General features: G+C 38.9%; 1 protein-coding gene across 2 annotated transcripts; it reads right to left on the minus strand.

The window, feature by feature from the left end:
• Positions 1–2,581: 2,581 nt before the first annotated feature.
• LOC147234127 (uncharacterized) lies at positions 2,582–22,573 on the minus strand. Of its 2 annotated transcripts, none has more exons than XM_086146902.1 (6): positions 22,231–22,573; positions 21,065–21,588; positions 6,654–6,845; positions 5,713–5,866; positions 5,432–5,617; positions 2,582–3,419 (listed from the first exon to the last, which is right to left on the minus strand). In XM_086146902.1, the coding sequence occupies exons 2-6, from the start codon at positions 21,336–21,338 to the stop codon at positions 3,086–3,088; spliced, it is 1,140 nt and encodes a 379-aa protein (XP_086003028.1). In that variant the 5' UTR covers positions 21,339–21,588; positions 22,231–22,573; the 3' UTR covers positions 2,582–3,085. The 2 variants fall into 2 exon arrangements, with proteins under 2 accessions (XP_086003028.1, XP_086003029.1); XM_086146903.1 differs by lacking the exon at positions 22,231–22,573 and adding an exon at positions 21,681–21,725.
• Positions 22,574–24,360: the final 1,787 nt, after the last annotated feature.

The raw sequence follows: 24,360 nt of genomic DNA on the forward strand, positions 1-24,360 counted from the left end.
TGGCCCGCGAGACGTAAAATGGCCAGATCTGGTCTGTGCCGTGACTCTTGCTTGCTGTGTTGTGAATAACCTCTGTGACTAGGCTCCTGTTGGTGTGTAGTGAACAGCTCTTGTGAGTTGGTTCCTGTTGCTGTGTAGTGAATAACACTTACCATTGTTATCTGGCTATGTTTTGTGTGGAGTGAATTCCCCCAAAAGGTTGCATGTTTACTGTTGGGGTGAAGGTGTAATACTTAGTATTTCCTCTGGGGTGTCGCAGTCACAGCTGACCAGTTACACTTACTTTGCACTCTTGTAAGGTTGTCCATCCTTGTAATCTCCAATGTTTTTTTTGATCAGAAATCAACATATGAACATACAATATTACCTGAATTATAAATTTATGCACATAACCTTCCTTCATTTCTTCATTCACTCTCATAAATAAACCTGTGTAGAACTCCTTGTGGCTTTTAGGTGGGTTACACAGATAAATCCCAAAGTCCTGTTTACCTGCTGTGGGCATCTCCAATGTCTCTTCCAGCTATTCATGTAGATAGTGCGCAGATTGTTACAGCAGCCCAAAAGTGTTTTTGTCTAAAACAGATGACCAGGTGTTAATTGTTTTTTCAGCCCTTAAATGCAAAGTGATATCAGGGTTGTGTAACTTTACAGTTGTAGTAATTTCCATCTCCTTCAGCCTCATTTTAATGGCAACTTTCCTTTTTTTGGCAAATCTTGCTTGAGGTGCAAAATTCAGTATTTTGATTTCAGTCACATTTGTTTTTTTTAACTTACAGCTCAGTTAGATACCAGCAGCTCCAATATTTTCTACCCTTCAAAATTTTAGAGTCATATACATTTTGGTGAATTTGCAAAAATAATTCCTTGGATTCAGTCTTTCAGTCTGCACTGATACTTTCCTTCCGCTACTTACTGTATATGTAAAGCTGAACAAACTAACTAGTTGGGTATTACAAGGGAACATTATGCTACAAAAGTAAATAAGTCTAGGTGAGAATGCCAATGTAGTATTTTAGAAGTAAGTTATATTTGCATTATTTTTGTGAACAAAGCACAGTTGCAGTGTTACAGAGGAAAAATATTAGTTTCTAAGTAATATTAAGAAGTTGATACCTCAAGGATAACTTTTCAGTGAAAAGTAGAAAATGATTCATATTAGACATTTTAAAGTATCACAGTTGAGAACATTTAGTGGAAAGCTGAAGTCTTAACAGGAGTATTTTGGAAGTGAGTGATGGATAGTTTTTGTATCATGTAATTGTAAGTTGTGGGGATGATAAAAAGTGGTAATCTTTATCCGTCATCCATCTTGGGATGACAGATAAATGTGACGCTGCTGTCTGTCTTCCCCCAGGTTAAAGTAGAAAATAAGGCTGTTGTCATCCTCTGACTCAGTTTTCTGTCACACATAAAGCACAGCACTTCCACATTTGTCAGCCATTCTGTAGGCAAATGAGATCATCCTCTCCCTTTTAGCTGTCATGACATTCTGATAAATTACCTTCATCTTCCAATGTATTGCCTGTCGTGTCTTTTACGCCCATCTATTGCCCTCCTCTTCCTTCTGTTTGTCAAAAACAGGGCTTGCTGTGCATTCAAAACACATAGGTTGAAAAATCTGTTTTTATTGCAGTCCTATTGTCGTACAACATATTTTACAGTAAATGTAATATCCAGGATGTCCAGTCAGAGCTGATAAATTACCAGCTGTCGACTGAAGGCCCAACCTCTTTCATCAATGATAAAGTGCATATTTATTAACGTGGATACCTGTGTTCTATTAAAAATATAAAAAAAAGCCCCACAGCTAGAATGTAAACTTACTAAAGCAACAGTAAATGGACTCTCACATTTAATCATTTCAAAATGCAAGTACATACAACAAGGGAATAATAAGTGTATGAGATTGATGATAACTAACAGAATTATTGTGGGATGAATATCCACACCTGCTGTTTAGCTGCAGAAAGTTAAGTTCAAGTGAATATGGGAAAAAGTCATCCTTGTCTTTAAACAAGACATTTACTTGTACTTCCAGCAGAGAAGCGGAGCGTTCACATTATTACAAAGCCCTTTCCCAAATATTAACCTCAAACCTATGAACCTTTAAACTTTTTCAAATGATAATCAAAAAATGGTGTTCACTGATAAGCCATTGACTTGTCTAGTTATTGTTGCTGTGCTAGATATTTCTAGATGTTTATGTCATGTAAAGCCCTAAAAAAAGTTTTATAATTCAAAACGATGAGAGATAAGATAACGATAAGATTTTATTACAGATGATTGAGCTACACTTAGATCCCTGGTGAAATAGACTGAAAATACAGAGATACTGTGTTTGGAAAGAGGGAAAGAAACAGCCAGTTAAAAAACTGTCATTTTGTCATTGAATCCACACTAATGGCACAAAACTGACTTCGTCCAGTGGGAGAGTTACTAGTGGAGATTTATGTACAGTGTGCTTATTCGCCACAAGTCCCTCAGAATATCAGGACATCCTGACCTGTCCAGGACTCAATGCCAATACACTGTCAGACCATCTATGGCTCAGGTAAAAAAAGGACTGACATTTCAGGAGTTTATATAAAAGTATTTTTCTTTCAAGCAGAAGTACATTTGTTATCTTTTATTTTGTTGACCTGATTGGAGGGGATAACTTGCTTCCTGAACTCTAGTGGCCAATGACGTACTTTTGGTGTTGTGGGTAATCTTTCCTAGGTTAGTAAAATAAAACTTCTTATGTTCCCTGTTTAGCTGGCTACTTGAGGCTACTGGGAAGCTAGATAAGCTCTTCTCTGGCAGAAATCGCAGCAGTGGCAGCTCAATAAGCAGGAAAGAAAAGCAATTTGTTCACTTTCTGTTGAGTCCGTGTGGCAGAGGCCCAGCAAGCATGCAGCAAGTGGAGGAGTGTCTACTCTGGTTGCATTTGTATGCTTATCCTCCACCTCTGCACACATGCACTGTGTTTTTATGGAAAAAAAGACCTCATGTGTCTCATAAATGTTCCACAATAATGAGGAGCAGTACCCCTTAGAGCTGGCTTGTGTTTTTCATTTCTGAAAAAAATAAGCGGCGGTGGAGGCTACTGCCATGGCTGCTGTGGTTTTGGGTTTGGGTTGGGGTAGATTGGAGCTGGGACTGGGTGAGGGAAGTGGGGCACTGCTGTGTTGGGGTTTGGTGGGTAAGTTGGGGTGGGGTACTGGGCCACAATGTGAGGCTGAGATTGGGTGGCTGTGTGGGCAGGTGTGGAGGTGGTGGAGGTCGTGGGGAGGTGGAGATAGAGCGGGGCGGAGGGAGCTGAAGGGGCTGAGGGTGCTGTCGGGGGTAGGACCCTCTGCAGGACGACGTGCGGATAAAGCTGGGACTCGGAGCGGTAAACCCCTGGGACAGGTGCCTTCAGCAAGCTCTCCTGACTCCTGTACAAGACAATCAGAGGTGGAACAGCTTCATTAAGAAAATGCGGCTGGTTTTACAAAGTTAAATTTCAACACAATTTCAGTCTACGACCCACTCAAAGGTTTCTCAGGTCTCTCAGGGATCAATTTTTTGTACTATTTTAAGGCAATAGGTGACCTAAAGCACCTAAAATGTGCCAGGTGATGATGACATCAAGCAGACTGCTGGGCATTATTGAGAATTTTCAGCAAACTGCCATGAAAAGATCAAAACCATGAGTGCATCAGTCAGCCTCATATTCTGGCGTCCAACACATTTCAGTGGTTAATGCTCTTAACCTTTAAATATGATCTGGAAATATGAACAGCTTTTGGGAGCAATTGCCCTGTCCGTTTAGCTATGATGAACCGAAACTGATCTTTGGCCAAGTACAGGAATAATCTTGCATGTTGGCTACGCCAAATTCAGCCTAAAGGGAATGAAACTATGAAAAGGAATATCAATAACAGCTGAAATTAGAAGCTGAAAGTATTGTTTGCTGCAAAAAAGAGTGACAAATGGCTTGATGAGATTTGTTAGTGCAGGAGTGGAGCAAACCTGATTTTGTTTTGCCCTAACTCAAAATCCAAATTTTCACTACACGTCTTGCACAGTAGGTTAGTATAATGGAGCACTATTCATGTCAGTAACTTCGATCAGAACAGTCTCATTTTATTTTATTTTATTTCCAGAGACACATAACATACAGTATTATTCTCAAACCTCACAACTCAGAGACTGTATGAGTGATGTAAAAATTATTTCTCTGGCGAAAGTAGAATTCTCCAATCTGCTGTGTCTGAGCTTGCTCTTCAACTGACTTACATATTCAGCATTCCAAGTGATAAAACATTACCTAATTATCATTCACTGAAAGACTGAGGTAAACCTCTGAATAAGTATGTGCAGTGTAGGTTTGTTGCAGGCTGCCATTTAAATCTTTCTTCAATGGCAATACTCATCAATTATTTGCTAATGGGCATTTATTGTTTGGGCCATTTTCATTAGTACTTTTCCAAAGCGAACTGACCATGTAAGATGTTTTTACCAAGTTACCAAGCCGTAACTGATATTTACTTTTATTTGCCTCACTCAGCTTAATGATAATGATAGCCTTAACCGTTACGAAATCAGATGAACGTCAGACATTTTGCTCCGATTATGCAATTTAACAATAGGCTGACCAACCAGTATTCATGTAGTATTTGGGAAGCTTATATCCTATTAACCAGGATGTTTGATGCTCATTTCAGCTTAGACTAATTATCCTGGGAGTTCTTTGTGAAACATTGTTTCTAAAAATCCTTTTAGACTGAACCTGAGTTCATTCTCTGGAAAAACTCTTTGGATCGTCTTTTTGTCTCCAAAGTGCTTTCATAAAGTGATAGAATGTTTCTAATATGAACAGATGAAGTGAGAAGATTTTTTTTTCTGGAGAAGAGGAAAGCGTTTTTTCTTTGAAGAGCTCTTCAGACATTCAACAAAATTTAACAAGAGAAATACAGTACCATTTGTATTAAAAAGGACATTCCAATACTGATCAGGATGAACTACATTAATATGATTTAACATGAGCAGCAATAGATCAATGATTGATTCTCGTGGCAGCACATGGCTGAGAATATACTGACAGTAATTAGAATATTGTGATAAAGTTCTCTATCTTCTGTAATGTAATTACAAAAACAAAAATGTCATACATTCTGGATTAATTACAAATCAACTGAAATATTGCAAGCCTTTTATTATTTTAATATTGCTGATTATGGCTTACATCTGAAGAAAACTCAAAAATCCTATCTCAAAATATTAGAATATCATGAAAAAGTAATTATTGTTCTTTTAATTGCATTACAAAAGATAAAGAACTCTATCATAATATTCTAATTTTCTGAGACAGACCTGTATATCTATGTCAAATAACATTGTAAGTCTCAATTTAAATATTGGATTTCTGCCCGGTGGGTTGTTCATTGCAGCGCAACAGTCTTACCTTTGATAACCTCTATTCTCATACCCGCCAAGGCCTCCAGTCAAATAGAGTGGGCTGTCTGGTGCCAGGCGAGGGTTCATCCTCTGAGAGAGATGAAAGATCTTGGGAGGAGGGAAGGCCTCCCACTCGCCCTCCTCTCTCTCCAGCCAGCACTCGCTGCGATGGGCTGAACGCTTTTCTCTACGTCTGGGGAGGAATTAACCGGTTTAGTGTCAGGGAAAGACTATGCAGTAACTCCCTGTAAGTGAAAGGGTAACACTGGGGGGCTGACATTCACCTACCTGCTCCGTCCCTCCCTCTTTGCTCGGTCCCTGCTGGATCGTTCCTGCAGGCAGCAGATGAGGAATGACAGGGACATGGCTAGGATGACAACGCCACTCACAACTGAAGCCAACACGGCCACTCGCAACCCTCTGTCCTCTGGCCTGGGGATTGCTGTGAGGAACAAACTTGGTTAGCTGATTAAAAACTTACCATTTGACCATTTACCTCAAAATCTAACTTCTGCATTTGCTGTAAATGGATCAGCTATGTAAGAGGCACAGCACACCACTGGGGTTTGTGGAGAATTCTTTACAAAGGGTTGTACACTAAGGCAAACATATTTAATACAGCACTAATTTCAAAAAACCCTTAAATAAAACTCAAAATGTATATTTTTTCCTTGATTATTTGATTTACCCCGTGGTAAAGTTTTAGTTATGTGCAACATTTTTTTATATTGCCCCTTAGAGGGCATTATACTTCATTTCAATAACCCATTGTAGCTTTGGAAAGGGAACCCGAAAAGCAATTGAGATGTGCTTGAATTTGCCTGAGCGTATTTTATGTTTTCTGCCTTTTGTGCATAAAGAGATTTTGATTAAATACAATGAAACAAAGGTCTTTTGTACAGATATTTAAATGCTTTTCTTGTGCTCAGTTTAAATTCCATTCCCTCTTTTTGTTTGGCAACATGTCACAAATGTTTTTTCATTCTGAAGGAGATTTTAAAATGTCTCCTAACCACACCAGTGTAAGAGTTGAGTTCACTGGGATGCAGTACGTGCACATGTTGCAGCCAAATTTCATGCACAGCTGGAGCAGTGTAGTGAAGGCTGTGAGAACTTTTTGGGAGGAGTACTTACTTACTTACATAGGAAACTTCGTACACTTTTTTAGCAATATGAGGGATTGTAAAGTGAATCTTAAACAATCTTTTCAAAATCAATCTTTTGCTAACCTTCGCAGACCGGCAGGTAGTTGCTCCACTGTGGTTTTCCATTTTTGATGCTGCAGTAGATTTTGTCACTGCCAACCAGCTGGTATCCCTCGCGGCACCAGAAGGCCAAGACACTGCCAACTGATATCCCAGTACCGCTTTCCACGTAGAAGGACCCCCGGCGTGGAGGCAGAACCGGGATGCAGGACAGACCTGAGTGTGAGATTACACAGAAGGACCTGCTTCATACACAAGAATTAGATAACAGCCGTATCAAATATCTGCAAGAAATCAGTCCTAAACTGGACAAAAAATACTGTGTAATTGTTTTTTTAGAAAAACTACAAAAATATTCATTTCTGGTGAGTGCAGTGATGCTGTTTTCTTGTTGTTGGATGTAACATTTACATAGGAAAAAAAGTGATAACTGGGGACCCTATCAAAATGGTCAAGGATATGCTTAGAGTACGAAAACATCACCTAAGGAGGAGGAGCTCAAAAGAAATTATTTTATTCTGAGCTAAGCTCTGGTGACCCATTTTCTTGATCTTCTGCATTTCCCCCCTTCTTTTCTCCTCTACTGTTTCTTTCCAGTCTCTTGTAAAACACAAATACCTTCACCCTTGCGAGAATATCAGTCATAGTGGAAGACAGAAGCACTAGGTACTATATTCAACTTTATTATGTTGCATTAGGCAAATGCCTGTCAGGTCTGGTGATACAAATGCTAATGTTATATTTTGCTGCAGGGATACTTAAGCTCTTAGGAAATGTTATGGAAACCTTTAACTTTATGATATGTGCAGTGGTGGTTGATAAAAAATACATTAATATGAATAAGGTGATTGATCATTGCTAATGACTCAGTAATTGCTGTTCTAAATGCTGCTTTGTCTGGCTTATCAAAGTCTCTGAATTTATTTATTCTTATTAAAATAATGGTTATGACCTGAATGCCAGATAATAAAATTTTGTAACCAGTTAAAATCAGAATTTTACAAGTATTTCAAAAAAATACCATAGAAAAGTCTGATTATGTTAGTCTTATCCTTAAATGTCATTCTATCCAGAAAAAAGAGGATCTTTTTAGTAAGTCTTAACCCCTCCCACATATTCATTCAGCTTTTAAATTATCTATATGTTTACAACTCAGAGAAAAACACAGTAAAAGTGAAGTAATCTAGTATAACATACCGATAACAATGATGGCTGTAAGCCATAGGAGCATTAAGAACAGTGGAAAAGTGAACAGTGTATGTGGAAGATCACTTTGTGGACGCAAGTAGTAAAATAATCATTCAAAACAATAAAATTCCACCAGTTTTGTCTCATGTGACTTTATGAATTGAGAAAAAAAGTAAAGCTAAGAAATGTCTTAAAATAATAGCAAAATAAAATAAAATGGTAGTAAAATAAAATAAAAAATGAAGGTTAAGTCTAGTCATGGTGTTTCACACATTTGTGTTTGTCCGAGTTTTCCCTGCTCTGCTCTGCTCCTCATTGTCCTTGGGAAAATGTCTCCTCTTTGTTTAAAAGGCTTCTCTCCATTCACAGGCCTGACTAAATTTGTGTGTCTTGGGTGCTGGGCTGCACACAGTAGGTTTATTGTATAGGATCAGTCTTCACTAATAACAAAACTGCTGGAGCTCAAACAGATTAATAACACACTGAGGAAAGACTGAAATCCAAAGTTGTGAAATCAAATATTTTGCAAAGATTCTTAATGAGGATTTCATGATGGTTTACTTTCACATTTCCCAGCAGTTAGGATGAAAATCAAGAAAACTACTGATACTGCTTTAAAAACTAAATACTGTAGAATCTAAGTGACTATAGAGAGACAGTGCAGTTTGCCAACTGAAGTCTTCCTAAGAAATGACCAAGGGGGCATTTGATGTTGCAGTTTACTTTGCTGTGTCAGTATTAGTGTAATCTGTGTGTGTATGTTAGAGAGGGAGAGACAAAGATGTCATCCCTGTGTAAAACCCTCTGAACATGCAAGCTGCTCTCTGCTGATTAGGAGTGACAGATGGGAGGATTTCTGCAGCGGTGGATGGAGAGGGGAAGAGAGAAAGACAGGATCTCGTGATCCGATGTGAACATGACCCCCCCTACACACACAGAGGACACGTGCATTATGATAGCAGTACATGGATACAAGGACAAGCTAACTCTTTTTAAAGAGAGAATCTATAAGCCATTGTGTTTCTCCCCCAAGACTTTTTACCCAGCAATCATTGTGCATGACATTTGTGTGTGTCAGATGACCACCATCATTGTTCAAAACCCAAGGAAACCCTACAGCTAGGAAAGAGAAAACATTTTCTTTCACAATAAATTGATGAATTGTTCACCTTGCTTTTGAAGCTGTTGTATGTGTAAACGATGTCACGGGTATAGTAAACAAAAAGCAAAAGTTAGACTATCTCACGCCAATGCAGATTTTCAACAACAGCTTTTATTGAAACATTGAAAAATTTAGGATATAAAGCTACTAATGTTCTTTATGTATAGAAAAGACCCATATCATTCCCTACATCACAACCCAATTATGACTCAGGCTACCTCAAAACAAGTCACCCAGGCACCGATGCATCATTGAATTAGACTGACGTGTGGATACAAACAAGACGAGAACAAAACATCAACAGTGTTTTTTTTTGTCCAATGTCCAAGTGGACATTTCAATATGTGGTATAACATGGTTCAAACAAATGCCATAAATGTATAATAAGCCCTGAATACAGACTCAGAAAAGGTTTTCATTTCATTTTTATGAAAAGCAAAATAATTTATGTTTGGTTTGACTTCCAAAGACTACCGCTATAAGAAGTTTCACATTAGCACACTTTACTGACATTGAAATATGAGCAGAGAAGTTCAGTACTAGTAATGAATGTAAAAAAAATCCAGCTGAAGGCATGAAACAAAAAGATGAGAGGGTATTAAACGTATAGTTAATTATAATTCTTATCAGCCTCACCTGCCAATCTATTGGGCTTTGTACATAATTCAGTTATATTTCAATATTGACTTTCTGAGTCTGTTGAATCCATAACCAGGAGTCTATTTGCTCTGGCCTCCTTACTCTGTCCGAGCACCAGGTCTCAATCAACCGATTGCACCCAGCTGAAACTGAACACCGGTAATTGGACCAGTATAAATACACCGACTTAGGCTGTTGTGTCTTATAGTTCATTGTTACATGTGATAGGAGGTTTTTTTTTTGGAGTTTCTTCTACTGTTTCTGTTCCTGTCCGTCCCTCGCTGAGCTGCCCCACTCGTCAGCCTTAGTGCTTGGTAACTCCCTCCCTGCCTGTGCTATACTCTGTGCTGTTGACCAAACACTTTTTCAGAAAAGACCATATGGTTGGTTGTTGTGTTGCAATTGGGTTTATAAAAATCCTTGATGGTTTTTATGATTTTCATTTAAAACTAAGAGACCACCTAGTTTTGTATCTCATATTTCATATGTTTATATTCAATTGCAAAGGTAAGCTTCAACAATACATCTGTGTAAACCCTCTTCTGTGGGATTCACATTGTCTATATTTGTAAGATGATGGAGGCATTGACTGAAGAAAGATAACAAATGATTTAAGTGACAAGAGTAATGTAGTGTTTTATCATTAAAGATAAAATGTATAATTTCTTGTCAACATGGTTTGCCTCCTTAACTTGATTCTTGTATTGAACACTCAAATGGGAAGACTATGGAATCTGCAGGCAGTAAGTGATACAGGATCTACAACATGATGTTTTGCTTCATATGTGCAAGGAATTTAAACGTGCCTAAATGCTACTTTTGTCATTACATGTAATTGTTAAGATGCTGCATTTTTAATTGTGTGAATCCCCCCAGTCTTTGAATGCTTGACTTATTATTTTATTTAATAGTATGGTTATGACCTGATCCCTGTATACTGTTCCTGGAATTTAATGCTCAGTAAATGCATGAGTGGAAGCATGCATCTGGTCACTTTATTTGGTTGCGCCCCCCCCCCCCCCCCCCCCCCCCCCCAAAAAAAAAAAAACAAACAAAAAAAACCAACAAAACAGAAAAAACCCATTCCTCTTGTGTTCCAGTAATCAGTGTCCATGCTATAGTGTACATCTAAGACTCTGGCTGTGTGCATACACACTCTCTGTTGCCAGGCTGCCCCCAGGAAACTCCTAGCCATCCTTCCAAACACTAAGATGCTGCAGCCACACCAATCTCTCCTTTTAGCTGACATGCTGGGATAAACAAAGAACAACGCTGGTGTGGAGCCCACAAACATTAGTGGGGCCCACTCAGCAAAGGCAGAATTAATGCCGAAAAGATTGAAAGCGAGTTAATTTTGTTGTGTACTGTAGTTCACTTTGTCTGATGCTCAATGCGTGTTGCCCGTGGGGGAAACTTTGTGTGTCCGTAACCTCCGTCCTCTGGTTTTTGTTGGTTAGACCTGACTCAAAGCTCCTGTCATTTATGGACCCCTAAGTTACAAATCAGAATTCGGCTGCCAGAGGGATGCACTTAGACCCCTCAACCAGGCAACCAGTAGCCATGAGCCAAACCTCTACTTTGCTGTATTCCAGCGCTCGTCTGACAGGGATGCAGTCTGAGTTTTTCTGTAAGTTTGATTAAATAAAGATTACTTGCCGCATTAAATATTCACAATCAAACACTCACGCGCGGAGTGAGCGTGCAGGACACTCGGGATGATATGCACATGGGGGGGACTTATTGCATGAACGATTTTAGTCTTTTTTTTTTTTTTTTTTTTTTTTTTTTTCTCTAAGAGTCAATGTTTATGCCTTTCAGGACAAACCCTGTGATTGGTTTTTCCCCTGTTAAAGGCTAAAAAAAATAAATTGCAGTCAGCCTGCAATTCAAAAAGTTGACATTAATGAGAGATGGCAGCCTTTGCAGGCAAAGCCGCTCTCATTCTTGTCTCTCTCCATGAGGATTTTTCAGTTTCTTTGTTCCAGCTGCTCTTAATGTGACGTGACCTAACAAACATCATGGCTCTCTCAAGCCTCCATCATCTGTGTATCTATTTCCGTGGCACTTCTCATGCGTTCCATCTCAGCTGATTACCTAATCCCCCCCGGCTCTTGCTCTGCATGTGTCATTTGGGTTTATCAGCAAACTCATTAAGGCATGCATGTGTGCCTTTGCCATGCGAGTGATCATTCCCAGAACTTTCTTGCACTGTTTCTCTGCCGGACGGCTCATTTCTTCATAATGATAAACAAGATGCATAAGATCGTTTAATTTAATATTGAATGGGCTAATATTGAACTGTCTTGCATGAATGAAGCCTTAATGAACCTGTACTCCGTTGTGAATTATGTCAATTTGTCCTGATAATCAATGGAATTGGACCTTACTAAGGATCAGAATGAAGCTGTCTAATGGCTAATGGCACAGAAAAACAGGACCTAACAACAAAAAGGTCATTAAACTTACATGACAATATATGCTTTTTTTTTTTTTTTTCTTGCTTGGCAATTTGGCACGGAATAGCTCTTGCTGGAACTGGAAAAAGTCAAAGACCTTAAAAAGGAAGTTAAAGTGGCAGCTTTTGGATGTAGGTAATATATACTGAGTGGAGGGGGAGTGATGGTAATGGATATTTAAAGGGATTCCCCAGTTCCAAAGCTGCTGCTGTCCTATTTGATCAATATTCGTACCAGCTACATAAAAATGATTAAAATCTCTTTATTTGCTGTGGCGACCCCTGAAGGGAAAGCCGAAAGGAAAAGATCTTAACTTGTATAAAATTGTAGAAGAAAACCCTTTTCACTTGTAGTCTGCAATTGTTTGTTTACATTGCAATACTGTCAAGGTGGTAACATTATTGAGGTTGAATTGGGTTCGGTTGAATTAATTTTACCCTACTGTGCAAAAAAACGTGTCATCTGTGCAACCCTTTCCATTTGAACCCAAGGAAAACGTGAGTAAGGAGGATGATCCTGGAGACTGAAATCAAAATAAGCAAAAAAGGAATGTGAAGAGGCAAGCGTTGGCAAAAGTCGCTGGTGTGTGTGCGACAACTTCGTTGCTATGCTAACAGAGGGAGCGCCTGTTGTAAGAAGCCCCATTTTTTTTGGTCATTGACTGTAGACTCAGAGACTGCTGTGTTGATTGACCGGGTTACTAGTTGTCAGCTTCCTTCGTACTGGTCTATCGTTATCAGATGCTACTTCTGCAGTTGCGTGTTGTTGACATCCATGAAGGAGAACATCCAGTATCCTGTCTGACATGTATTCAAACTCGTCTTTCACTTGTTTCCCAAGGACTTTTTTTATATGCTTGTGAAAGAAAATTGTACGCTTGCCATTTGGTTTTAGTGTCCGTTTAAAACTAGCACTACCTGTGAGCTCTTTCAGCAATTTAGCATGGCAAAATTTGTACGTTGCATCTGGAGAGAAACAGTGAGACCACAGGTGCGGATCCTTAGAAAGATGTTTACATCAACCAGCAGTTTCCCACTCCTTCCCTTCTTGTCCCTCGGAAAGCTATGTAGATTAGCGTCTGTCCCTTGTTTTCCCTTGGTCTGGATACTGCACCCAAAAGCAGTACAATGTGGCGTACTTTAGCGGTAGTTAACTTTAGCAGAAAGCCAAAGTTAACACAAGTAACCTGTATATGTAATCAACCCTGTCAAACGCATGTCAGCACAAAGCAAAGAATCAAGATTTCATTTATTAATTATTGTCGTGCAGACACCGTGAAATTTTGCAATGAGAGCTCCCGGCATGGAGCATGTACAGGTTTTTTTATTTTATTTTTTATAAAAATGAATAGACCGACCAGTCTTTCGGCCAGTGGTGACAATCGTGATGCCCCTGTGTTGAAAAATGTTCCAAATTGTGATCAATTTTTTTTTTTCTATTAAAAGAAATAATCTTTAATAAAAAAATGATTCTTTTTAACATGTCCTTGTATGAGACAAACAAAGCATATTTATGCCTCTGGGGTTCCCTTTTTTTTTTAAAAAAAAAAAGATAACTTGACAACAGAAAAATATACCTCCTTTCCAAAAAAAGAAATGGTCAAATGCAAACATTGCACCTTTATTAAGAAAAAGAATACAAATTTGATGCTCCTTTTCAGAAGGAGTAGGCGACTGAAATTATGTCTCCAATCTAAAGCGTAGCATCCCTCATATGTCTGTTATTTGTAATTGTCTACAATTGCTACTTGGAATGGCAACGTCAGTATTTTCCCCTGTCTTTGGTTGGTGCCCCTAATTTTTTTTTCTTTTTTTTTTTAAAGTGTGAAATGAAAAATTTATGCAAACTGTGATGAACAAAATGCATTTTAGCAGGACTTGAATAATGGGTGGGCAGCGTGGTGTTGTAGTGGATAGTTCTTCTGCCTCACAGGACTAAAGTTTGATTCCCACAGGCCTTTCACAAGGGAGTTTGCATGTTCTCCCTGTGTCTGTGTGGGCTTTCTCTGGTTTCCTCCCACAGTCTAAAATGCAGGGTATAAACTGGAATACACTGGGGAAAAAAATGTCTAAATGTGTACCTGAGAGTGAATGGTTGTTTGTCTATATGTGGCCCTGCAATCATTGTCTGTTGCGTGTGAAGCCTGTAGGGCTCAGGAGTGCCAATAGTGTTCTCCCACTGACAAATACCTTTGTGCACCGTATGTATGTGTGTGTCTTTGCATCTGCAGCAGTGTTCCTGATTAACCACTCTTAAAAAAATCTAAAGGGCGAGTGTGTAAATGTTTGATCCCCAGCTCCTCTTGCCCATGTGATGCTTTCACAGAAAACACAAAGAACATGATTGTACCAGCTGATCAGATCTTCACTTTGCATGGTAGTTCCATAGAGTGTGTTCTTGACTAAGCAATGAGAATTATGAATACTTCTGTCCAGGTTACACCAGGTTGGATCCATTGATTAAAACAGAACCAGATTGTTCCCTCCTCTAATGCTGCAAAGATAGCCAGACAAAAGTAATTGGCTTTAAACTGTACTATCCCTGCTAATGTGAATATGTCGTCAGTAGTGCCCCTGTGTGTTACCGTGTCATTAATGTGATTTATTTCACTTGAAATAGCCTAGAATAGAATAGACAAAGGTAATTGGCTTTGCCAGTCAGATAATCAGATTAAAGGTATAGTAATGCTCCACAATTACGTTTTAGATTGACGACTGTCTCAAAAAAGACCCAGTGAAGAACAGGCAGTTACCCTTGGTTCAAGGTAGATGTAGAATCTGAAGCGATTACATTTGTTGTTGCTGCATTTAAGATGTGACATAAAAACTCTTGAATGCATATATCTTTTAAACTCTCCAGATTTGAATAGAAAGAAAAAAAACAGGGAGTACAACCTTATTTACATAAGGTACATAGATGTGGATACTATTTTCACTAAACTACCCACTGTAACCCTAGTAAGAAATAAATCCACTACAGACTAAAAGGATTCACAATTAACTCCATTGAGTAGCTGAGTGTCTGCTCATTAAGTAAGATAGAGGCCTTATTTAAAGATTTACAGTCACAGCTCAAGCTGTTATTGTTAATTAGTAGTATCCCTATTAAAGATGCTACAGTGGTTTCATTCTGGGTTAGTGCAGAGTACAACTCAACATCACTCAAACCCATTCGAAAAAAAGACTATCGTTCCTCTTTTCTCCGGGAGTGGAGATCTTTTGTAACTGTGCCAATGAGCCAGACTGGTTAATAGCTTTTACAAAAAAAGACTAGCGATCAAGCCAGTAATGTAGAAAATAAATTAAAAAAAAAGCAAGTTTGTCTCTTGATGTAATGTATTCAGATTTCTGTACAAATTAATTTTCTATGGTGGTGGAAATTTGCTTAGGGGCTAGAAGGTGCAAGGCTCAAATATCTTCATTAAATTATGTTCAGACTCTCACCCTGCTGTGATCTCTTATCGCTGTCCAGAATGCATATTTAGCCTGTTTGTTTTTTTTTCTTTATTATGCCTTTGTGGAGAGTCTTGCCTTGCTCAAACAGTGTAGAAAATCCAGCAAAAAAAAAAAAGCTGCACGGATGCTGAGCTGCAATAATTCATGTGAAATCTGTTGTAAGACATATGAATGTGTACAGTGAAAGCAACACTAATGCTACAGTGGTGCTGTTTCCTCACTCGATTAGTTTGTACCTTTTTCATTTAAGAATCTTTGGAACTTGGTTTAATATTCTGGTGCATGATTGCATGGATACCAATTCAGACAACAAACATCATAGAATCCACTGCCGAAAACGGTCTCCCCTGAGATTCCTTTTAAATAGTCAGCCAAGAAATATCCATCAAACACAGTTTGCTTGACTTCCTTCCTGCTTTCTCCGCTATGTTGCCTTCTCTATCCCTTTTCTTAAGTGTTCATAATAAACAACCGCTTGGGCTGTTGTGGTGCATGTCAGAAGATAAGAAATTTTCAGTTTGCCTTCTGAGCCAACTTCTCTGTTGACTTGATGTATTTGGCTGACTAGGGGAGATATTGTTGAAACACTAAAGAGTTTGCAATACAGCAGTTATGGCTTCCACCCAGTCCAGTGTGAATGTTAATAGCTCATTTTCCATTAAGTACATCTATCTCAAGGTTATAGCCTTTCCGCTTTTAAATCAAGGGCACATCATCACGTGTGTCATCACAATGACACATTAGCAGATTCAAATCAACTTTATGCTTGTGGTTGTATTGTTTTGATCTTTGAAAATAAACTGGAGGAAAGACTTGATATATGGGGGAACAAAAAGACGTCCATGTAATTCCTAATAGATGTATTCACACAATGCGTGACACATCTTAAGCAAAGTTGCTGTAAGAAATAAAGTTTGAAATGACTTTGAGTCGACAAAAGGTCATCAGCATGTGTTTACTGTCTGAGCTGCTGGCAGCGCTGAACACTGAAGGACAATATGAAGGACTCCCATGGAATCCAGTTCTTCCAATAGTCTTTTATGTCCCCTGAAAAACAATGAAGGAAGAGGGTACATCCAGTTTCTGTATTACCTAAATGAAAAAGATACATGCTTCTGGTTGTTATGATATATTTTTTTAAAGGTAGTTTACTATTCAACAGCGTGTCATACCATACTGCTACATTTGCAGTTTAATCATCTCTCCCAAGAGAGTTCATCCTCAATTGCTTACATTGTCATCCCAAAACTGCAGATTGTATAGTGGACTTTGGTAACTCTTCTCAGTGCTATACCTGCTGCTACTGCTAATTGGTGCTATTGCAACAGAAAATACTTGACAACCTTCTTTTAATGATAATTTATTAATCCCTTGGCGGTAAATTTGTTCTCTGCATTTAACCCATCATGGATGAACGAGTTAGGGATTCAGTGTCTTGCCCAACAACATTTAGACTCACTAGGAGGAGCTGTGAATTGAACCAGGAAAGGTCTTTGCTCTACCTCCTGTTCTACGCCGCCCCGACAGGTGACAAAACAAGGTGCTTTCATGATGGGAAAAAGATCCAACAATGTATTTCTCAGTCATTTGAAAACAGTCCTATTGTGGATTGCTGCTTGTAAGGAAATCAGTGAGTTGCCAAAACCGATATGCTCTGCAGAATCACAGTGGTGTGGAAACCAGGGATGTTGAACCAAGCTTTCTGCCCTTGTTTGCTTGAATTACAACAAATGATTTGGTGGGCAACTATCTTTCTGGTTAGTCCAAGCCCAGAACCCCTTCATACAGCATTGTCATTATAAGACACCTGTTTTGATAACCAAGAGGTGCAAAGGTTTCTATCCTCTTCCATTTATATGTTAAGCAGTAGACTGTGGTAAATTCTTATTTACAAACCTTTTCCTTCTCTGAGAGTACTTATTTGATGACTGTTATTTGTCCTTTTGCCGGACAAAGCAAACTCTCTAACTGATGGAAACCGTGCCTGCTTGTTTTTGTATGACCTCTGTTGCAAATCAGTTTCCCTTTAAGGACACTATAGTTTACGCTTTTAACAGGAAATATATGAGAAGAGCAAAGAGACACATATGTACATTGAAATAAAATGGATAACAGAGGGAGAGACAAAACACAGGACTGAAGCAAAGCAGAAACACATGATTTGAATGTTTTTGGAAATGTAGTCTGCAGTAAAACAAGGATCCCTGGAGGACAAGTGAATCAACTCCGATCAAACTCAGATCAATGTGCTTCCTGAAATGACCTGTTGTGGTTGATCTGTGTAAGGATTTGTTTAGTTTTGATCCATGGGGCTCTGTGAATGAAATTTAACTCTACGTCATTGATTTTTAGGTAGAAGATACAGTAAGCAGGCCAAGTAAATGTGTCCATCTTGCAGACACTGAACCTTGATGACCTCAAGTTGATAATTTTTGATGAGCAATTGGTAGGGCAGGTTCAAGCTCATATCACCAAAATGTCAAAGACGGACTTCCGTAACAAAATTTTATCCCAGATACAAAGACCAAAGGGTGAAATCAGGCACCTTTTGGTGTCCTTATCTGACTTCTATGCTTTTTACCAACTAAAGTCAACCTATACCTAGACTTTCTGAAATAGATACAATTTGCATCAGTGACTTTAGAGTGATGGTGAGCATGATACACATGTGTACCACTGCTTTGTTAGAACATTTCTTGATTTGAATTATTGTTCAGATTTCCCTTTTTCTATTAACACAATATGAAAAAATGTAAAAGTAATGTGGTGCAATAAAATGTAAATTAACATTTTACATGAGTGACATGGACGTTAACAACATTCAATTTTAGACAGGGGTCAAATATAATTTGACTGAGATAGTGGTTGCTATATGAGCTGGATAAAAATGTTGATATACAGCAATGAACACTTGAACTAAAATGTTAATGTAAACACCTTAAAATATATCTACAAAAAAAGACTGGAATTTATGCTTCTGAAGTTGAAACTAAAATATATTCAAAACAATGGTACTGCTGCAATCTTTAAACAGAAGAAATAGTGTGACAGTCCAGTAGTTAAACAGTAAACAATGAGAATCACTGCATTTATTTGTGAATGCTTGTGGGATCAGAGGGTTTAAACGGTCACACACAAGTACTATGCACATGTTTTGGAAGGAGCGTTATTAATCACACCTTTAGGATTTAGAATTTTTGGATGCAAAGGGGGGGATCTCTCCTGATGTAATTCGTGCATGGGATGAAACCGGGCAGGCCAGTTCATCATCTGAATATATGGCCGCTTTGTGTGTATTTGTGTGTTATTAAAGTATAAAGTGCTTATTCCTCCTCTGCCAGACGCAGGGCTGGGGTTATGAAACAAACAACTGTATTTATTCTCTAAACCTTTAAGAAGATTGGTATCGTATGAGTCCGTCCGTTTCCGTGTGTGTATGTGTGTCCCCGCTGTGTGTATTCGACACGTGAGGTTTGCATTTTGTCATCTGCTGAAGGCTATTTGCGTGTACACGTGAGGATAAGAGTTCTGTGTGGGAGCCAGCGCCAGTAAGGGAGAGATTTTATGCAGAAAAAGGAAAGTGAGAAGGAAACAGTGGGAGCGGCAGACGGAAACAGTGACCAGAGCTGAGAGGGAAGGAGGAGAAATATAGAAACAAAGGAGACTGTTAAATAATGAAGTATTCAATAATAATAAAAAGTATTTTTATCCTTATCCTTAAAGGAAATCAACAAACAGGTGCGGCAGAGGTGAATAAACAGGGTGAAAGAGTAACTGAGGTGAAGCGGGATGGACAGAAGTTTGGGAAAAGAGGAAAAAGACGCCTAATGCTCCACTGTAGGTGAAATCATGTGAGCAGCGCTGGAGCTTTCTCTTCAGACTCAGCAGCTCTTGCCTGGACACAGTGAACTGTCTCTAACTGCATCATCTGCCTGCTCACACACAGACTAACAAAAGTGCACATGTGATTGCTTGCAGTCACACCTCTCGGATGAGCAAACACAAGAGTTGGAACGCAAACACACAAGGATGAGATTTGCTTCTTTAAACATTCTTAAGATCTCCATCGGCATGATTGTGTACATCCCCTATCCCCTGCTTATAATCCAAACCATTAAAATTTCATGTTTAACCCCTGTATCACCTCTATACATAAGCTGAGGTAGCAATTTTTCAAATTCCCCAAGAGACTGAAATATACTTATTATACAATTTCCAAAAATAATCTTGTACTCCGCTTTAATGCCAAAAAAAGACCAGGGCAATGCCATTTTTATTAATTCAAATAAATTCTAGTGGTATTACCCTCCAAAAAAACATCCATATCACACAGCAATTGTCTCAGCAAGAACACATACACATGCGCATTTACCATCAGAAGCAAGCAGTTTTGCACACACAAACATTGACTCATACAAATGAAACTATTTTGGTCAAGTGAAAAATACAGCATTTAGAGCTCTTTGATGGTAGCTCAAGCAAACCAACCGTCAGTATGCGGAAAATACAGATGAAAATTAAACCTCAAATGAAAGGTCCTTCATTGTTGACGAATGGCTATTTAATAATGAAAAGGAGACATGACCACCTTTTATCTATTCACTGTTCAGATTTACTGTCTCAAAAACACAATAGAGCAGGTACGAAACCAGTCAGGATGGCTGACAGGTGAAAATGCTGTTTATCCATCAGCAGTTCTGAGAAAAAGTAACATAAACATAATTTCAGTAATCTTTAAAGCTGTGGTTCATTTCAGTTTTGTGGTGGTAAATGGGGCAGTTCAACCTACAACATCTGGCTCTCTTAAAGTTCCCAGACGATTGTAGCTTTGGATTAGGAACGTATATGTTTTGCGTTGGAACACTTTATCGGGAGCTCTGCAGGATACCTAACACAGTATTTGTCGTTCGAGTTAAAGGAGTGCATAGAGAGACTCAGTTTGGAGCTGAACTCCCATCTTTCCTAGATTCGGTCTGTTTTTATGACCCTGCTAATGCCAACTGTTGCACGTCTTTCCAGAGTTAGGTTTAATTCCATTCGTCACGCTTACATGGTTTCAGGTTATGTTAAACAGGCTTTACTGCCAGTAAAGTTGATCAAACTTCCAAGTACAAGAAATTTCTTGCATGCTGCAAGTACATTTAATCAGTTTTCTGGCATGTGAGAACTACAACCCCAGAAATCATGATCACAAAATAGATCTGATCAAATTTGCATTGAAGTTGTGCAGATCCCTTGATATATCAGTTTTTGACTTTCTATGCTACTAACAAAGCTGACATGAGACAAGTTAGAGCATTTCATGTAAAAAACAATATATATATTTGTAAATAAGGAGTTACTTTATGCCCAGTGGGGAAATATGGTCTAAGGATTAACAACATCATGGCAATCGAGTTTAAGTTTAGAAAGTATTATGGGGTTCACCATTTGATTCATTGTTGAAACGTGTATTATTGTTTTGCACCTTGAAGATGTACTTAAACAAATGCTTCAGTGAATAATGAAAAATATTTTTCTGACCGGCAGACCAACCTGTGTAGTTGCTGGTAGCTGGTGGAGTTTGAGTCTGTGTCTGATCCTCCGTTTGAGCTCTAACGGGTGTTTGGGCTTCAGTCTGGAGGTCGGGTTGCAGCTGTATCGTCGTGCCCGTCCATTCATCTGGCAGCCACAAGGCAGTGATGTTTGGCGAGTCCTCGGGAACTAGCGTGGAGCCTTTTGCCAAGACCAGGACACACAATAAGGGACTAAGCAGCATCCAGAGTTGGGTGCATGCACTTTGGGCAGTGGGTCCCCCTTCTGGATACATGTGGTCAGATAGTGTGGGAGAAGAGCAGCTCTGCGAGAGGAGAATGAAACAGTGGAGGAGGAATTCACAGCAACATATTCAATGGCTCTTGCTTCTCAATATGAGGAACTTTGCATCTTATTGCAGGTCCTTGTTCTGTATCCCACTCCTCGTCCTTTCCCTCTTTGTTTTTTCCCCTATCCTCTTCTTCCTTAGTCCATTAGAGGCAAGAGGAAAATCCCATCAGTGTTGCCGCTCATGATGCTGGTGGCTGTAAGACAGAACGATAGGATGGTTTTAGTGTATATTTCTGCATTCACATGCCTGGTAGATCTGACAGAGTTCTGTTTTCTCCACGCTCACTTATTTCCCTCTACACCCTCCTCACCGTCCCTCGGCTTGTTCTCATGTGCTCTGACTGCTGGCTTGACTTCTCTCTCTCTCTTCCTCTCCCTCCTTTCTCCCCACCCCCCTCACTGATCTCCAGCTGGGCTGACTGAGCTCTTGCATAACTGTAACTCATTTGCTGAGCTGTGCTGAGCTGTAACTCATGTAGCCTTAAATCCCAATATTCCCGATCACCGCCCATTGCCTCTGTGCCCTGCTCATCCAGTTTCTCCGCTTCACCTTTTTACCTTTTTGGAATCTAAAGAAAGCTCATGACAAGGTTGACAACCATGACATCCAAAACAAGGTTTGCAACCGAAATGCATTCAACGAATGCATCGCAACTGGCTTTTTTAAAGATCCTTGTTCACGATACTGAGAAACAGGCAGAAGAGGTAAACAGAACATCCACAACATCAGCTGCAATTTCTGTAGCTGATGCAGGAAATGAGGGCAGCACATGAATCAACACTAAGAGGAGATTATCATTTAATAACATAGTGGCTGAAGTAAATCTGAAACATACCTCAGAGAATGAGGAAAAATCGAAGGTGTGAGCTGACAGTCAGGCTGCAAAGATAGCTTACAAAGGACAAGTTATTAACCTTAATGACATGTGAGAAATAAATGCAATTCTAACAGTTATGGTAAGTCGTAAGTTCAGTTGTAATTGGAAATGAAGGGCAATTTTGTTGGCATTTTCAGGCTCGGTTTGCATGTTCTGGTTGATTGTTTTCAATACCAGTCCGACTATTTTGTGTAATCTGATGCATTCCATCATAATTGTCTACTAAAATTAAAAGAGTGTTTGTCAGTATGAGGGAAAAGATAATTGTTAATCTAGAAAAAAGATACAGCATCCATTTGATGTAACTGATTATCAAGAATGTCAGTGTGAAGGAAAATATATCTTTATGCAAAAAACAATGATTTTTGGTCTGTTATATATTAAAAAAATAAGCATAAATATAAGCAGTTTATTTAGGGTATCACAGAACAGCAAAAAACACCGCACATCATCACAATGTTAGTTTAGAGGATTACATACTGCATTGCCAAGTCACCTCTTGTATTTTGCTTTACCATCTTTAAATCCCCGGAGCCTTACTTGATGAAGACAGCATTGACAGCAAATCAAAATACTTTTCTCACGACTTTCTCTCAACACAAGTTCAGTTTTTAAAAATATGACTTTACTCCAGAGAAGTTGAAGCTGCATCAATGCTTTTCCTTCATCTTTTTTGGCTTTAATAAATGTATGCTCTCTATTTTTTCCAACTGGCCATCCATGTCTACAATGACTGGTGGCTCACTTCTCAAACTTTTACATTTCTGCAAATTTTTATTTATTTTTTTTACCTGAAATGTACATTGCAAAACTTCTAGTTTGATTTTAATTTCGTCAAACAGTTAGCAAAGTATTTAGCTGTTTTGAATCTCACTGAAGGGAATTTATAATAATACATCTCTGACGGCTGATGATAATATCCATTTGGAAGTGAAACCGATATATATATATATCTATATGACATAGCACATTCTATAGGCTACCTACAAATAAAATGTACATTGATCTCAAATGTGCAAATTAAAGACCACAGTTTGTTGCTGAATCAATTTTTATAGGTTTACATTACTTCACAGTAATTTTAGATCCCTCTCAAATATTGAGGGGTATCTTGAATGAAAGTTTATCTTCAACAGACTGATAATCTTGCAACCTTTTCATTGGACCTTTTCAACCAATGTAGAACCCAGAAACATTTAACCCAATCATGGGCAACCTGGCAATGGTAGTAGGAGAAAATATTATTACATTTGAAGTCAAAGCCCATATGCCTTGGTCAATTGTTATGTAAGTCCAGGTTACATTTTTCCATGGCCAAGGTGGCTGTAATACAGCATTTGGAGTTTTACATCCTGAAAGTGGGTTTGTAGATACTGTAAACACCCCATCAGCAAGCTGTCCAAAAGACAACATGAAAAAGTGAGAACACATTTGACTAGGGAGCAGAGAAATGACGGGTGAAAGGAAAAGAGCCACAAAGGAAACCTGGCGTGATAACTCAGTCAGTGGATGAAACTCCCAGGGATTCCCTGGCAGAGCATAAAATGGTCCTGACATTCAAAGTGAATATCCTAAATTACAGTAGGGTGGTGCTGGGAGACAGAGAGCTTTGAAAAAGAGGAAGAAAAAGGAAAAAAAAAACTTCATGACATCGCTTGAATGGAAAGATTTAAAATAAAAGAAGGGGGTGTCTGAATTCATTCTGACTTGCTACTTTTGCATCCATGTGATGAAAAACGTGACTGTAGCACCTTCATTCTGTGCTCTGTGTCTTTTATTTGTGTGTGCACTCCCATGAATCCCCCTCTTGATATCGTAGCACAGGTAAGAGTCTCGGGTGTAATACAAACATGAATGGTCCTGCTGATAGCTTTCAAGTCAGAAAGTCCATCTGAGGACATGAATAATTGAAACATCTGGAACCAAAAATAGTTGAGACCGAGTGAAAAGAAAAGAGGTGGAGTTGAAGAACGATTACAGAGTGAGAAAGGAGCAGACGAAGAGAGCAATAACAGAGGAGAGAGAGAGAGAGAGAGAGAGATGGGCGGTAAGAGATTGGAAAATAGACAGATGAGGGGAGATGCAAGC

The sequence above is a fragment of the Fistularia commersonii genome, chromosome 5 (assembly GCF_037954325.1).
Source record: "Fistularia commersonii isolate RoL2024-O1a breed Wild chromosome 5, RoL_Fcom_v1.0, whole genome shotgun sequence".
Classification (NCBI taxonomy): domain Eukaryota; kingdom Metazoa; phylum Chordata; class Actinopteri; order Syngnathiformes; family Fistulariidae; genus Fistularia; species Fistularia commersonii.

Coding starts and splice junctions, on each gene's coding strand:
- LOC147234127 (XM_086146902.1), bottom strand. CDS start 21,338: ATGTATCCAGAAGGGGGACCCACTGCCCAAAGTGCATGCACCCAACTC. Junction 6,846..21,064: donor AGCTACCAGCAACTACACAG/GTTGGTCTGCCG, acceptor TCTCACACTCAG/GTCTGTCCTGCATCCCGGTT. Junction 3,420..5,431: donor GAGAATAGAGGTTATCAAAG/GTAAGACTGTTG, acceptor TGTCTTGTACAG/GAGTCAGGAGAGCTTGCTGA.